A 15,656-nucleotide genomic window follows, 5' to 3' on the forward strand; every position below is an offset into this window, starting at 1 on the left:
CAAAAGTCCAGGTACACTGCAGACAATCATCTGCACTATGGTGGACTTACCTGAATGGAGTCTCTAAACTTTTTAAGGGTCACCCACTGTTGATTAGCATACCATTTCCATACAAAAGGAGAATATTTCATGGTAAATTTGCAATTGGCCTCTCTGCCACTCTCAGTGGAAGTGACATCTGGTCTAATCCATTTGGTGACATCCAAGCAGTGCTTGTGAACTGGCTATTTATTATGATGTGAACTAAATGCAAATTCAGTGATAAATAAGGGAACTCACATGAGGTTCCAGATTAGGCAATTCTAAGTGTGCCACATCTCTCAGACCTAGAGTCAATCCCAACAGCTTTTTTGAGATCTTCCAGGCATCTTGGACAATGGTGATCTCAAGACTCTCCCCCTAGGAGATACGTGTGAAATCTCTCCCTGCCTTTTCTCTAGGAACTTATACCTTTCCTCATTCATGGCTCTCAAAAGTGACTGCTGCTCATGTTTTCTGCGGGGAAGATGGGACTACCAGTTTATCCCTCTTTTCTTAGTTCAGGTTTTAGTGTTCTACTTTGTCAGTGGATGGCAGTCATGAAAGAATTACTGGAAGGAAGGAAGAAAACTTTCCTTTGACTTCCCTACTGGTGCATCCTCCTCCTCTTCCTCCAAGAGTCATGGGATGGCTCTTTTTCCTGTCAGGGTCCCAAAGCAGCAGAAGAAAGTTTGTCACAGTAAATAGGCAGGAAATCTCCATCAGCTTTCAAACCTTGGTCCCTACAATAGGATGCAAGGGAAAGCGAAGTTGTAGAATTTCTAGTCCACATGTCAGCAGCCACTTCCTTTCTCTTAAGGTTGACCTGCATTATTTAGAAACTGTTTTAAAGGAAGGCCTGGCTTTTTAGGCCACAGCAGAGAAGACAATTAAGTTGCATCATCACTAAAAATCAATGTGATGGCAGAAATGATCATTCACTGGTACAGTTTTTTTTGCAAATTGCTTACAGTATTGGGAGATGTTTTGTCTGGGCAGCAGAGGAAAGAAAACCTTTGGCTGCTTTAAGAAATGTACACACCCTCTTCATGGGCACTCAGGCTCCTCAAGGGTTTGAGGAGGGGGGCTTCTTGGCTGATGGGTTGGATAAAAGGATGCAGCACAAGTCTACTGGCTCCACACACAAAGGGAGGGCTTATGAATCCTTCCTACCGCTCAGGGCACCATCCTCGCTAGGAATGAAAGCTCCTCCCTCTCCCCACTGGGATTAGTGTAGGAGCGGATTTGGGGACCTTGCTGTGGGCATTGTGCTAGTTGCCTTTTGGGGGCTGGGAAGGAATTTTTTGGCCTGGGCAGTGTGAGTTGGTTGGTGTGGGTTTTTTCCTTTCTCTCAGCATCCAGGGACCTAGTGGGTAGGTTGGATTGTGAAATATTTTGTCATACTTGGCAGGTGCCCAGTGCAGGTACTCATTCAATAGGGGGTCCCGTTCCCTGATAAACCAGAATTGGAAGCAGATTAAGAGAAGGCAGCTCCTAGAGAAAGTGGGGAATGGGGTTGGGGCTTCAAATGGCTGGAAAACAAGGAGACAACCTCCTCAACTGTCATAGGAGAGCGTTGAGGCCCCAGCAACAGTGCTGGGACCATGTTAATGGGATGGAGGGCTGACAGCATCCCTCCCCCACGTGGTACGGATTACAAATGAAGGATGAACTGCAATGGACAAGTCATTGCTGGATAGTTCCCAGATGTGTTACTTAATAGAGCTGTCACCTAGTTAATCCACTTTCCTGGTATCTCGCCTTTCTCCCTGCAGTGTACAAGACAATGCATGTTGCACATAAAAGACGTAATCCCTTTTTGAACAGACTCAGGTAGAGTCATTATAGTAATGAACCTGTTTTGTGCCCTTATGTCAATAAGCAACCTTCTGAATGCACAGCCTATTAGCCCCCATCTAACCTTTTAATTCATACAATCCCTTTGGTCTCTTTTAGGGAAGACAGCTTTATTAGTTTCTCATATCACACATGCAACAATATACTCTATAAAAAGTGCTTTTTACTCAGTGTTTGCAAAATAAAAAGTTATATTTTGGGCAGCTAGTAACTATCAACTAAAATTATTAAATAGCAATTAAATATCTGTCAATACTAGTCACTTAGAGCAAGAAAATGTATTTAAAAAGTTTTCTTGAAAGCTCTGTAAGTGCTAAGATATTTTGATAATGTTATCACATATGACCGAGTTAATACCAACTTGCCATCTGTTTGCACAAACAGGAAACACCTCCTAATATCTGACCTCTGCACCTTTTCTAAAGACGTAACCACATAGCAAGAGATGGAAAAAAGGAAACAGCTTTTGCATTTCATTTTTTAAGTTATACAATGTGCTCCGTACTGATAATCTACACAACAGAAGATCCTTTGTGCAGGATCAGACATTCTGACTGTCCCAATTGTTTTATAATTTTTTTTTAAATTAAGGCATCTACTGTGTTAAAAGTAAATAATGTCTCAAATATTTTCCTTTCCATACTGATAAAAGTTCATACAAATTATGAATTCCACTACTACCTCATTCAAGTGAATCAGCTAAGAATATAAACCAAATGGACATATATTCACACACACTCTCTTTCTCAAATCACACGGAGAGGACAATAATCCAGGATGGGAGAAGAGACTATATACTTTGCTACAGGGTGAAAATTTTAATATTTCTTGTTTTAAGACTGATGTAAAATTAGTGGCATTAACTCTGTCTAAGGTTTTTTACTGCCACCCATCATGGTATCTGAGTACCTCCCATGTAAAAGGAACAGCAATAATAAAGTTTCTGGTGAACTTGAGAGAGTCTTTGGCACTTCTCTCAATTCAGGGTCAACACTCTGCTTGGGGTAGGGGTTTGGTTTTGGTTTTTTTTTGTGTAGACATTTAGGGTACAAGGAAGTGTCAGTGTTGTGAGTGTCTTTGTATAGTAAAAAAGCTTTTTCAAAGAGGAAAGTTTTGCGGTGATTCCTAAAGATGGTCAGACTGAATTTGCCTGATCTCCACTGAAAGTTCAATATCCCTTTGAATAAGAATGCTTTGTCTCTAATGCTCATGTGCTTCATTCTCAGTTTTTTGATTGGTGACTGTCACGCTGGCTGGATTGGGGGGGGGGGGGAGGGAGGGGGGGGGAGAGTGTTTAGTATATGGTTTAACATCAATATGTCAAAATCATAGTAATTAATGTGAGATATGCCATGTCAGGTACTGTTAGAAAGGTTAAAATGTATGAGGTAAGATAATAATACTTATGTTCATGTGTGATATATGTAATGGAAGTTATGGATATATTTAATATACTTGTATTTCAAATTATGCTGCCTGAGACCCACCCCAGACAGGATGGCGGCAGGACGATAGCCTGCTTAATGGCCTGTTAAAACACTCACAGAGGCCAGGGGCCCAGGGGAGAAACCAGCATACCTGATGAGGCACCAGGACTGGCCCATGTGACTCTGGATTCCATTTTAGTTCCTGTAAAACTCCACAAACAGCATGACCAGGGCCAGGAGGTATATAAGGCAGAGGCCTGGGGAAGCCATTTTGTCTTTCAGTCGGGATTCAGCTTCAACTACCAACTTACCTCTGGATCAGCTCATCTACAACTGAACTGAAGCTGTGAAACAAAGGACTGAGGCCCATCCAATTACTGGATGTATACCAGAGAAACTTTACAAGCCTTCAAACTCCACAATTCTTCTAGAAACCTGATGTATATGGACTTTAAATCATTTGTATGTATCTGATTACTTTAAGCCTTTAACATTTCTCTTATGGTTTGCTTCTTTCTTTTTATAATAAACCTTTAGTTTTAGTTACTAAAGGATTGGCTGGCAGCGTGGTATTTTGGGTAAGATTCAAACTTTGGGGTCACAGGGCACCTTTTTAGTAAAGAGCATAGAGTTTAAATAACTGGTCTCTTTACTGGATCTAGTGGCTGATTGGGAGCCGGAGACTGGAATGCAATAAAGGGGGCTGTATGTATTAGCATACTGGCTTCTTGATAACCAGTGTGGGAAGTCAGAAGCACTGTTTGTGGCTGTTTGGGAAGCTTGGATTCAGTGCCACCCACCAGTGCTGGGAGAATCTGCTCTCCGTTTTACAGCCTGCGCTGCCCTTGGCATTTTCAGGTGGCTGCCCTAGGCATGGAAGGGTCACAGTGATGCCCCAGACAAATGCAACTATCACACTGATTAATAGATTAAAATTTGGTCTTTGATGTAGCTGTGGTTTGATCCATTGATTACTTTGAAAATTAGGATCAAGGCCTTAAACTGGCATCAGAAGCTAACTGGGAGCCAATGGAGGGACTTGAGCACAGACCTGGTATGCTCACAGTGGCCTAAGCCATGGAGAAGGAGGGCAGCCATGTTCTTCATGATCTGGAGTCTGTCCATCATCTTCACACTCAATTCCAAATACAGTGAGTTACAGTAATCCAGACCAGAGGTGACAAATGCATGGATCACTGTGGCCAGGTCCTAATTCAGGAGGAAAGGATGAAGAAGGCATTTTGGGGAACTGCTGCTTCCCAGTCATCCAAGCTTACTGTGCAGTCAAACAGGACTTTGAGGCACTGCACCACTTTGACAAATGGGGGATACAATGTCTCAGCTAGCTCTTAAAAGCATCTCTCTTTACCACCAGCATCATTTCGGTTTTGCCTGGGTTCAGCTTGGGCCAGCTGTTTTGCACCAAAGAGATGATTTTCTGTAGGCATTCTGAATTGTAGCAGTGGCAATGGTTGCATTAGTTGAGAATGAGACATAGTTGAGTGGCATTGGCAGCTAAGCCCAGAGCATTTCACTCTCTCCCCCAGTGGCTTCATGTATACTGAAGAGATAATAATATGGATCCCTGCTGGACCCTGCAGGTAAGGCCCTTTAGAGAGGAGGAGGAGGAACTGCCTACCACCTCTCTCTGAATTCTGCTGGAGACAAATGATTGGAGTAACTGTAGTGCTGGGCCATCTAGTCCTGCTACGTTGGCTAGATGGATCAGCAGCATCTTATGGATTAGTGTGTCAAAGGCTGAAAAACAGGTGCAGCAGTTTGAGCATGGAGATTTTACCTGTCCCATGATCATTTTTAGTGCCGCTAGAACTGTCTCTGGGCTATGTCCTGTTCTGAATCCTGAATGTGAGGCAGCCAGGATGTTGACTGATGATGACGACATGTTTTTAAGCTTGGTGGTTAAATACTTAACTCACCTCTACTCACTTCCTGTACACAAAACCTGTTCTTTTAACAGAAACAAAGATCAAGAACAGAAAAAAGCAGATTTCAAAATTCTGCTTGGAGAAGAAAATTTTTAAGACATTAATCAAGAAAATGTAAAAACAAAGCACAAAATACATTGCTAGAAATGTGCATAATTGCCTTGTGTGTATACTGACCCTGCAAATGATGCAGTGAATGGGTGCATTAACCTTTCAGCTCTGGAAACCTGGATTGAAATTCTGACAAGCTACAGATGGAAATAAAACTCGCAGTCTGCTCCTGGTGCCCAGTTGTTCATAGCATAAAGCCACTTCACAATCTGACATGAATGGCAGTCTCTGCTCAAGAGATGCACACAAGCAGAACAATGAGGGTGTTGCAGGTCAGAATTGAGAGAAGTGCTGGGGAAGCTTGCATAACACTTGCCTACACTGTGCTTCTTAAACCAGTGCTATTAGTTACTGAATTTTTATATATCAAATTCCAACACATTTTCCAGAAAAATACAAGCTAGATAAGTGACAGTAAATAGAAAAATACAGATAATATCCATATTCTGTATAAAAAGCTTACCAACTGGTAACAGAACTGCAGTGGTAACAGTTTTAGAAATAGAGTTACAATATGATTTGATGTGGAAGTTCTTGATTCCTCTAACCATGAAAGGAGTGAAGTCCTGGAACAGACTTCCAAGGAGAGAAGTGGGGGGAAAAAACCTAATTGGTTTCAAGACTGAACTGGAAAAGTTTATGGAAGGAATGGTATTATGAGACGGCCTACAATGGCATGTAGCCAATCTGTGACTACTAGCAGCAAATATCTACAACAGCCAGTGAGGGGACAGTAGGTGGGGAGGGCTCTAAGTTACTACAGATAATTCTCGCTGGTGGGTCTTGCCCACATGCTCAAGGTCTGACTTATCACCATATTTGGGGTCGGGAAGAAATTTCCCCCCAGGTCAGAATGACAGAGACCCTGGAGTTTTTTTGCCTTCCTCTGTAGCTTGGGGCACGGGTCACTTGCAGGTTTAAACTAATGTAAATGGTGGATTCTCTGTAACTTGAAGTCTTTAAACCATGATTTGAGGACTTCAATAACTCAGCCAGAGGTGAGGGGTCTATTACAGGAGAGCTAAATGATGACCTTAAAAAACAAAAGACAATCAATCATTTTACCAAATCTAAATTCCAGATATTAACTTATTAAGCTCCAGGATCCTATACATTTCTACTAAAACAAATGAGCAGCAAACACAGCACTGTACAAGGCAAAAAAATAAACATTCCTAAATAAATCTGATGATGGAAAGGGTTTAAACACTTAGCAAAAGAATAATCATAAAAAACCCCACCATAAATTAAGTCAAATTATCACCTATGAACATTATGAGGCAAAACCAATTATGGCAACTATATTGTTTAACGTAAGAAGTGATTGGTGTGGCAGATGTGGAGCTGCTATGTATAATTTTATGAATACTGTATGTGACCTAGTTATGGAGTTAGACTGTATAGTTGTATTAAGGTTGATGGAATGTTTATTATATGCCTATATTGCTTGAATTCAATGGGGGCTGTCACCTGGAATGGAAGACAATGGCTCTCATGTAAGGACATCCCAGAACACATTTGAAAGACAATGGGGAAAATTGTTAGATCTGAAGATTCTACATCCTGTCTCCAACGAAGATCACATAAGGGGAGTGCTACAATCAATGAGATGAGGCATGGAGTGTTACTGTGCAGGGAGAGAATGAGAAAGTTTAAACTTATTACAGGAGGCAACGTGAGAATCAGTGGAGGAATTTGAAGAGGAAATCACATGCAGGCAAGACAATCTTTGCATCAGACTTTTGGAATGATTGAATTAAAGTGAGATGGTTATCAGAAAGGGCAGAGAGGATGAGGTTACAGAAATCAAGAAGGATTATAACCAACATGTGGAGAAGTTGTTAGCTACTGGTATCAGATTTCAGAAAATGTGTAGAGAAGAAAGCAGCGAGATTTGTTAACGTACTAAACATGCTGGAAGGAGAGAGAGGAAATGAAGCCATGTTAAGGCTTACAGGTTTGAATAATAGGAAGGATGGCAGTCTTGTCCACAGGAAGAAAAAGTGAAGACAGAAAAGGGTTAAGGAGGTGAAAATAATAAGCCTGGTTTTGGCCAAGTTGAGCTTGAACCACAACATGCTGATTGGGAAATGGAAGAAATAGGGGGGGAGGGAGGGGGAAGACCTGGCAAAGGGAGTGAAGACAAAGTAAGGAGATGGAGTAGCCATAGAAGGGGCCCTTAAAATCCCAGAACCCTATCTTGAATGGAGGGAGGAGAGAGACTGGTTAGAGAAGCAGAAGCAGCCCCTTCCTCAATCTTAGAGCTCTAGAAGGTACCAACCAATGGACCTAAAAAAACTTCCCGTGCTTGCTGGTTCTGCAGAGTGACATTGTGGTAAGAGATTGACACTCAAGGAAGGGAGGGAAAGGAAAAGAGAATGTGCACAAGAGAGCAGCTGGAGAGAAGAAAGATCCAAAGAACCAGAGATTAAAAAGTAAGTGTGGGGTCCAAAGGAGACTCCAAGATATGGGAAAAATTGGGGGCAGGGACAAAGAGACACTCAGATGAGGGAAAGGAACACATTGGAGCGAGGGGGCTGTGATGGGGAGTATAAGACCCAGATTGGCCAGGAGATGACTGTCCCAACTAACCCCACCCCAATACACCTGTAACGTGTCAGGAATAGAGAGGGGAGTTAGAAGGAGAGAGCTTAGGTAAGTTGGGGCCTGACCATGAAAGAGAACAGACCCCCACTTCTATCTCTGAGAGAGAAACCTGGGACTGCTGCCAGCTAGGCAAGCCTCCCTGCAAATAGGGAAATCAGGCCCAAGAAAACTGACTGAACAACTGTCTGTTTAAAGACAGGCCCCGGGGTAGAAAGGCTGGGTCCCACTGAAGACTTGCCAGATGGAACTCTGAGTCCCTTGTTTTCTGTTGTTTTGAGACTTTGATATCTTGGAAGAGGTGGAAGTGGAGAATGTCAAAGCCAGAAGGCTAAAGTTCCACAGAACTGACCCCACAAGGGGCAGTGGCTGACTATCAGAGACTCCAAGGTAGAGTGAGTATTGCCATGTCAGTCACAAGAGGCATGAGAGAGATCCAGGGGAAAGGAATGTCGGATGCCTAGGAAGCAGGAACAGAAGAGAGAGAGACAGACAACCTACTTAAAGTGTGAAGGAAAAGAATGGACAGAAAATCAAAGCAATGTAGAAAAAAAAAGTGGGAGAGAAAAGAAAATAAAGAAATGGAAAGTAAAGTAAAAAGCAGTAAGAGAACTTGTAGGCTAGTAAATCTTATTTATTTTCAAGAGTGTGAATATATGCAATATAACATTTATTTTAATCTTCCAGAATTTTGGTGGGGTAGAAATCTAAAGAATTCTTCTGCATCTATGGAGCAAGTTTACCAACAGCCAGCATTACCAGGGTGAAAAAACAAACAGAAAATGCTGCGCTAATTATACAGAAAAGAAATAGCTGGCAATCAACATAGCACTAGCTGCTATCAAGACAAGACCAATCATTTAACCACAGTATTCAAGAAATCATCAACTAATGCAACAACTAGAGTTTTTAAGCAAACTCAAGTATCCAGACTTCTATATGCCGACAGCAGTATAAATCTATCAGTAACAATTTATACCATAATTCAAAATGAGGCATATCAAATAGTTTACATATCACCAGTAGAATTATTATCTATGTTCTAAGTGTAAGACCACCTGTGCAACCCCACTGCCTTCAGATTACACTCAGTTACACTGGTGCAACCTCACGGAAGGCAATAGGAGTAACAACATAATCTGAGGACAAGGTTAGAACTCAATCTTCTATTTGTTTAGGACGTTTTAGCAAGTTTACACATCACTGCTATGTAAATATCAGAAACAACAATCATTGCAACAGTTAGCTATTGTTCAAAGAGACATTATACAGGAATATAGTTATCAGATCTTTCTATTTAATAGAATGTTACTATATGACAGAGTAATCATCATTACAACACCTCTGATATGTTGTTTCTAGCAATTTTATTAAATTGAGTGAAATTGCTATATACATATATTTAACAGATCAGGCATGTCTATCAAATGTTCATATTAAAAAACTGGACAGATGCGCTTTTTTTTTTTTTTTTGCAGATGTACTTTGATTAGACATAAATTTTAAAACATTCAACTATTCAATCATGAATTGGACCATTTTTGCTTCAGCACATAGTGGAATCTCTGAACCCTGCTTTTGATGATTTGACTGGCATCCAGTAAATTCCAGGAGTCAAAAAAAACTGGTCAGTAGCTTTGCATACCACATGTTTTCTCAAGGAGCTTTCTAAAGTTTTTAAAGATTAACTCCATTGCCTTCCCTTCGTTGACTTTGCTAGGCATTCACTAATATAGCAATAAGGCACTCGAGGATATGAGCAGGGTATGGGTGCATGCGTCATATGCATTATGAAATGTTAAGCCAAAGGCTAACTGCCTTCTTGTTTGACTGAAGTGCATCAATAACCTGGTACTGTGAGCAATGGTTGTAGTGGAAGTGTAGGGCAAAGAAAAATTAAGATATGCTTTTAAAATATGATTCATTTAGTTTGTTTTTTAAAAACCTTTTCAAAAACTATTTTTGGCATGAGGCAGATTATTTGGTGCATCCTTCCACAATAGAAAACAGTTCTTAGGAGATGGATAAAAGAAAACAATAAGGACACATTTTTTCACCTACTATTTTGAATGTATTTACTATTTCTTTTTAATTTTTTAAAATCCTTTTTAAGGTTCTCTAGACTATTTAGGTCCTTTCTGCCTCCTCTTATTTCCCAGAAGTTTAGCTATCCCTTTTATAGCAGTTTGTGGTCAAACAGCCACTTTCGATTAGGTTCTATTACAACTAATTTGTAGCATTGAACTGTTCCCAGTTTAGATTTTACAATAAACGTAGATTAAAAGTGACTGCTAAAGGACTGAGAGAAGGTCATCTTCCACTGCTGAGGATGTACAACAAGAAACAATTTTCATAAAATTAAAGAGAAGCTAACTATGGAGAATACAATTATGCTACCAGGAAGGTAAATGAGGGACTCACAGTAGAGCTGTTCTAAATTGCCTTAGGTAAAACTCCTATCGTTTAACACGCAGTACAGGATAACCCTTGAATATACTTATGCAAATGGAAAGACTAACTGATCCAAGAGTCCTTATCAACCCAAACTGTGATTTTATCTCACATTTTATTTAGTGTATTCCCTCAACTGAGTCATTCTTCTCCTATTTAAATACAAAGAACTCTCTGATATAATCTATCTTCCCTTGAAAATGATACCCAGAAATGCCAAGGAGAGCTGAATTCTTCATGTTTCCCCATATAGGATAAATCATCCTATTGACTGTTTTAGGCTAAATTAAATTCAAAAGAAGATATAAGAGAAGTCTATCAGTGTTTTCAACCCTAATGTAAACCACACCTTTAAAGCAACTAGTTTTAACCTTTTACATTAGCACATCTTGTTCATTCAAGCCAGATTTCCCCCTTCCTTCCTTTCCATACTAGCATCACCCAGAACATAATATAGCGGCTGAATGTACTAAATGGCTAAAATTCAGAGGGATAAAATGCAATTCAGATCTCATATAGCTGGTGATTCATTCTCATGTAGTTTGTAATTAAGTTACAGAAACCAGAAGATGACATGGAACCAACATGTACACCTGGTTATGCTAGACTGCCAGTATATACACCCTAAGATCCCAGGAGAAAAACAAATCAAGGAATCAGCTGCTTTATTTTACTGTCTTACAAGGACAAATAGGTAAATCCCTGCCCTTGTCCACTTCATCAGAACTGAGAAAAATAAAGAGACTCTAATGGTCTAATCAATAGACAAATCAAATGTAAGCACTAAAAGTAGTAACAGGAAAGCACTGTGGTTGACTTCTATAGGAAAGTTAGAGAGAATTTTTTGTACCTTCACAAAGAAAAGTCTTGTGCAAAATTGGTGACGTAATCTCTCCTATTTACCTATGCAAAACTCTGAACTACAGAGCTAATTTTCAAACTCTCTGAAGGGGATGGTAAATATTCTCATTGCCAGCACGGTCTGGAGCATTAGGACATGCTGCGTTTTAATTGTGGCTCTGCCACAGACCTTTGTCATGACCGGGGCTTGGGCAGCCAGGGCTACGGATCCAAGCAGTGGTGATCAACCCTAGTTGTTCAAGCACTGGTGGTCAGAGGCCAGGAACAGCAGCAAAGTCAGAGCTGAAGTCAGGAACCAGGAATCAGAACCAAGGGTCACAGCCAGGGCCAAGAGTCTGAGCGTGAGCAGAGAGGCAGGTCTGTTGCTATGGCTAGCAGGGAAGTCCACCCTGTTGCATGGACACTTCCTGGAATTCCTTCGGGGCTTAAATAGGGTGCCTGGACCAATCAGGAGCCATGAAAGAAGCTGACAGTCCAGACTCCCGAGCTGGCACTTCCTGCAATCTTTTCTCTTCAGTATCTATGTGAGAAATGCACACAGTCTCAGCACGTTTCCTGGGCAGTGGCACAGAGGTGCTGGCCATCAGGTTCTCGTCACAAGTGTGGGCTTTGGTAAATCACTTCATACCTCAGGTTCATTTTGCTATTGGTAAAACAGTGCGATGCAACCTACCTACTCCTTCGGGGTTTGTGAAAATTAATTCATGTGTTTAATAGTATAAAGTCTATATAAATCTTCACTAACACCACAAAAGTCTATGAAACAGTCTATGAAACTTTCAATAGGAAAAAATTTTAAAAACAAGACTACACTTGTTCATAAATTGGATCCACAAATTATGATTAACCAAAACCCCCTTCCTTCCATATTTCCATTACTCAATATAATCATATACCTTACAAATCATTTATCTATACCTGCTGTTGTCTTTGCCATCTCATCTGTGCAAACTGAGACATCATGATTTGACGATCCAGTAATTCCATTCTCTGCTGTCTCTGAATGTCCACTGTTGCTCCCATTCCTACTTGAATCTCATTGGATGGTTCTGCAGATGAGAATATTGGTTCAAGAGTCCAAGAAAATATCTTTGCCACCCAGGTGGGAACACAAAGCACCTGATGAACTTTTAACACACTACTGTTGTAGCACATCCCAGAAATCTGAAAGCAAAAGTGAAATGAAAAATATATTTTACAACACAAAGTCTTTCTTAAGTGGCTGGCAGATGTAAGTTGTTCTTTCACTTTTTGGAGGCAAATTTCATTTGATGTATTTAGCCAGAATGTTCAGTGGAGAATCCATGTCTCTAATACAGATATAGCAGTCTGGGATTTCTTCACCCTACACTTCTACTACAATCACCAACTATTATTTTTAAAAGTATACAGATTGTCTTACTTGTGACTCAAGTATATTTCTTGGGGTTATTTTAGGGGTAAAGGGAAATACCAGCAAACAGAGTGACTTAGCAATAGACAAAATTCAAAATAGCTAAAGCTTCTGATCTCTGGTAAAGCAAATTATCCTGGCTGACCCTAAAGTCGATGAGAGAAGACTGTCCTCCTTGATACCACAGAATTGTGAAGATTTTGGACACTTGGTTTAAAAAACACACAACAGAACCCCATGGCACATGCTCCACATTAAATCCCTGGAGCTGGGGGATGTGAGCCAATCAGCACCCCTTCTACTTCCCAGCTGTTCAATGAGTGCCAGAGCCACCAAAGGGGGGAAGGACAGGGGAGCAATTTGGTGTCCCCCCGAGTCTCTCTCCCTTCCTTGTTAATGGGGATGTCCCACTTTGCTGCTGGCTCCATCAAGTTCTCCCCACCCGTTGAGGCAGGTGGGTGGCATTTCTGCTTAACCCCAGCCACCCACAGAGAAAAACAGACATGCTCAAGTTTAAGCTTTAATACTGGGGATTTCATAGGGTCACATAACTAAATTGTCACTTGTTTCAGAGTAAACAGATTGCTACTTTAAAACAATTTTCTAGCAAAAAAATTAAAAGTTTATCAAAACCCTATTAATTTTTTAAATGGCAGCACTAGTCTAATGTATCTAAACATAAACTTCCTCTTCTTATGACATTCCTTCTGTAATACCCTGTTAATGGGCCATGTCCCTATCACACTTCAACAAAGTGCACAGCCTATAGTGTCCACATTTACCTCCTCTCTGGAAACATAAATTTCAGCCTATATTTCATCTACAAGAATGGCTGTTCTTAGGGTTTTTTCTCCAGGGCTACCTCTGTCCTAACTCCTTACATCCCACTTGGCACTAACCGGACTCACCTACAGCATAACTCACCAATAATTGCCATCTTGGATCCCATTACAGGGTTTTAGTCCCAGTGCCTAAGATGACTCAACAAAAAAGGCCACATTCTTTCACAGAGTCTTAGGGTCTGTGTGACGCAAGAACCAGCTGGCAGAGAGCACTGGGGTATAAAGGGGCACAGAGATCCCTGGGGTTCACCAAAAAATGTCATATAAGGTCTCTAATGAAAGTCTGTGCTACACACAATCATTGTGAGATGTAAGTATGGAGAATACGTGAGGAGTTATGTATATGTACTAAAGATTATGTTCTCTAGGTTACAGTTAAAAACAGCTTACTCAAAGGTAGCATCTTGAGACAAATTCTTCTAGGCAGGGGATGGAAAATACTTATCTTCAGGGTGGGACCAGTGTATTGTGTCCTACAAAAGGAGACTATTAGCATTTTAAGTCAAATGACTTCAGAAGAAATCTAACAGGAAGAAGTAAACAGCAGGTGGGGAGAAACCCTATCTTGAGGTTAACATCAAAGGTCTGTTCTGGTATATTTAGAGGAGCAAAGACTAGATACACCCTGGCATTCTTTATCTAAAAAGTAAATGCACAGTGAATTTACTTTATGAAAAAAGGATCTCAACCAAGCTTGGTGGAAAACACTGGAGAGATGTTTGGGTGAGACAAACTTCTTTAGACAGGAGGATCATTTCTTAGTCAAGTTTAGACTTTAGAATCTGTGTTGTGTTATTTTACACGTAACCTTTTGTTTCCATCTCTCTCACTGCTTTTTACCTGAATCTCTATTTTTCTTAAATAAATTTCCTTTTGTTTTATAACTGAACTCTAGTGCTGCGTGTATTACTCAAACAGTGGTCTAAGATAAAAGTGGTAAACTGTAGTACAATGTTCGTTCAGAAACACAGGATATTGGATTTCTCTTGGTATCCAGTGATCAGAGGCTGTATACAACAGGGGACACTTTGAATGGACTTGGGGGACTAGGGTGCATCTGTTGTCAACCTGCAAGGCAAAGACAAGGCTGATGTAGCCCAGAGGAGAGTGACTAAGTGGTAGTCAGACTAGCTGTGTTAGGGAACTAGCAGGTACAGATAAGACTCTCTCGCTCTGGAGGCAGATGGTAACAAGGTGACTCAGAGCCCTTGGTGCCCTGAGAAGCATCATAGTCTGCCATTCAGTCATTTCAGCATTTGTGACACCACATATGTCAGTGTTTCTGACATGCCATTATGATCTGTCATGCCACAAGCAATAAACTGTAATAGTGCTGTGTGAAATAGACAGGAGGAGACCAGTGATGATAAAAGAGAACTATAAACATGATAATCACAAGAAGGATGTGAAAGGATTATAACCACTCTCTATTCATTCAATATTTATTTGCTAGAATGCCACTAATATCTGTATGGAATGTAGAATTTATTGCTGGAAGTAATGGAGAAAGTACACATGAATAAAGTCTGTTGCATTTTTCTGATTACATAAATGTCTATTGTTCATCCATTAAGAATGAGGATTTCAGTGATAATGCACTAGAAAAAAAAAGATAAAAGGTGGAGAAGAGGGAGAGAGGACTTATTGGGGGGTGCGCAGGGGACGGTGCAGGGGCGGGCAGGCAGGCGTGGTCCTTAAATGAACTTCCCTGTAATCAAAGAAAGGTTTTGATTGGCTTCCAAAGCTAGATTAAGGTTGAACATGGGAATAGGAGCTTCTTTATTCCCTCTCAACTACATCCCACATCTCTATTAAAAACCTACTATAAGGGAACTAAACCTATGTCAGAAACTTGCCAATGTCAGTCAGAAACTAGTCAATGGCTATCAGCACCATAATATAAATACCTGCCCAATTTTTTCCTTACTATCCAGAGTAACTAGTAGAAACTCATCAGTCCATTTTTTTTTAAACCCCACTGGTTTTCAAAACAAGCTATAACTTAAATGAGCTAAGTAGGTAAAAGCATAATGTTACCATCAGCAACAAGAACAAAAAACAAAACAAGAGATGACAATTAAAGGAAAATCTATATCAAAATGAGGCCTGACAAATCCTGCAGTATGACTAATGGTGTTTTAACCAC

At 40.5% G+C, this 15,656-nt stretch overlaps 1 protein-coding gene across 1 annotated transcript in view; it reads right to left on the reverse strand.

The window, feature by feature from the left end:
• Positions 1–15,656, reverse strand: part of UBAC2 (UBA domain containing 2) — a 154,175-nt gene that overhangs the window by 18,534 nt on the left and 119,985 nt on the right. The window contains exon 7 of the mRNA XM_067536923.1: positions 12,194–12,439. Within this exon, the coding sequence (XP_067393024.1) occupies positions 12,194–12,439 (246 nt within the window). The remainder of the gene's footprint in view (positions 1–12,193; positions 12,440–15,656) is intronic.

Source organism: Emydura macquarii, unplaced genomic scaffold (assembly GCF_026122565.2).
Source record: "Emydura macquarii macquarii isolate MOO-44397 ecotype Brisbane River unplaced genomic scaffold, CSIRO-AGI_Emac_v2 contig_3671, whole genome shotgun sequence".
Taxonomy (NCBI): Eukaryota; Metazoa; Chordata; order Testudines; family Chelidae; genus Emydura; species Emydura macquarii.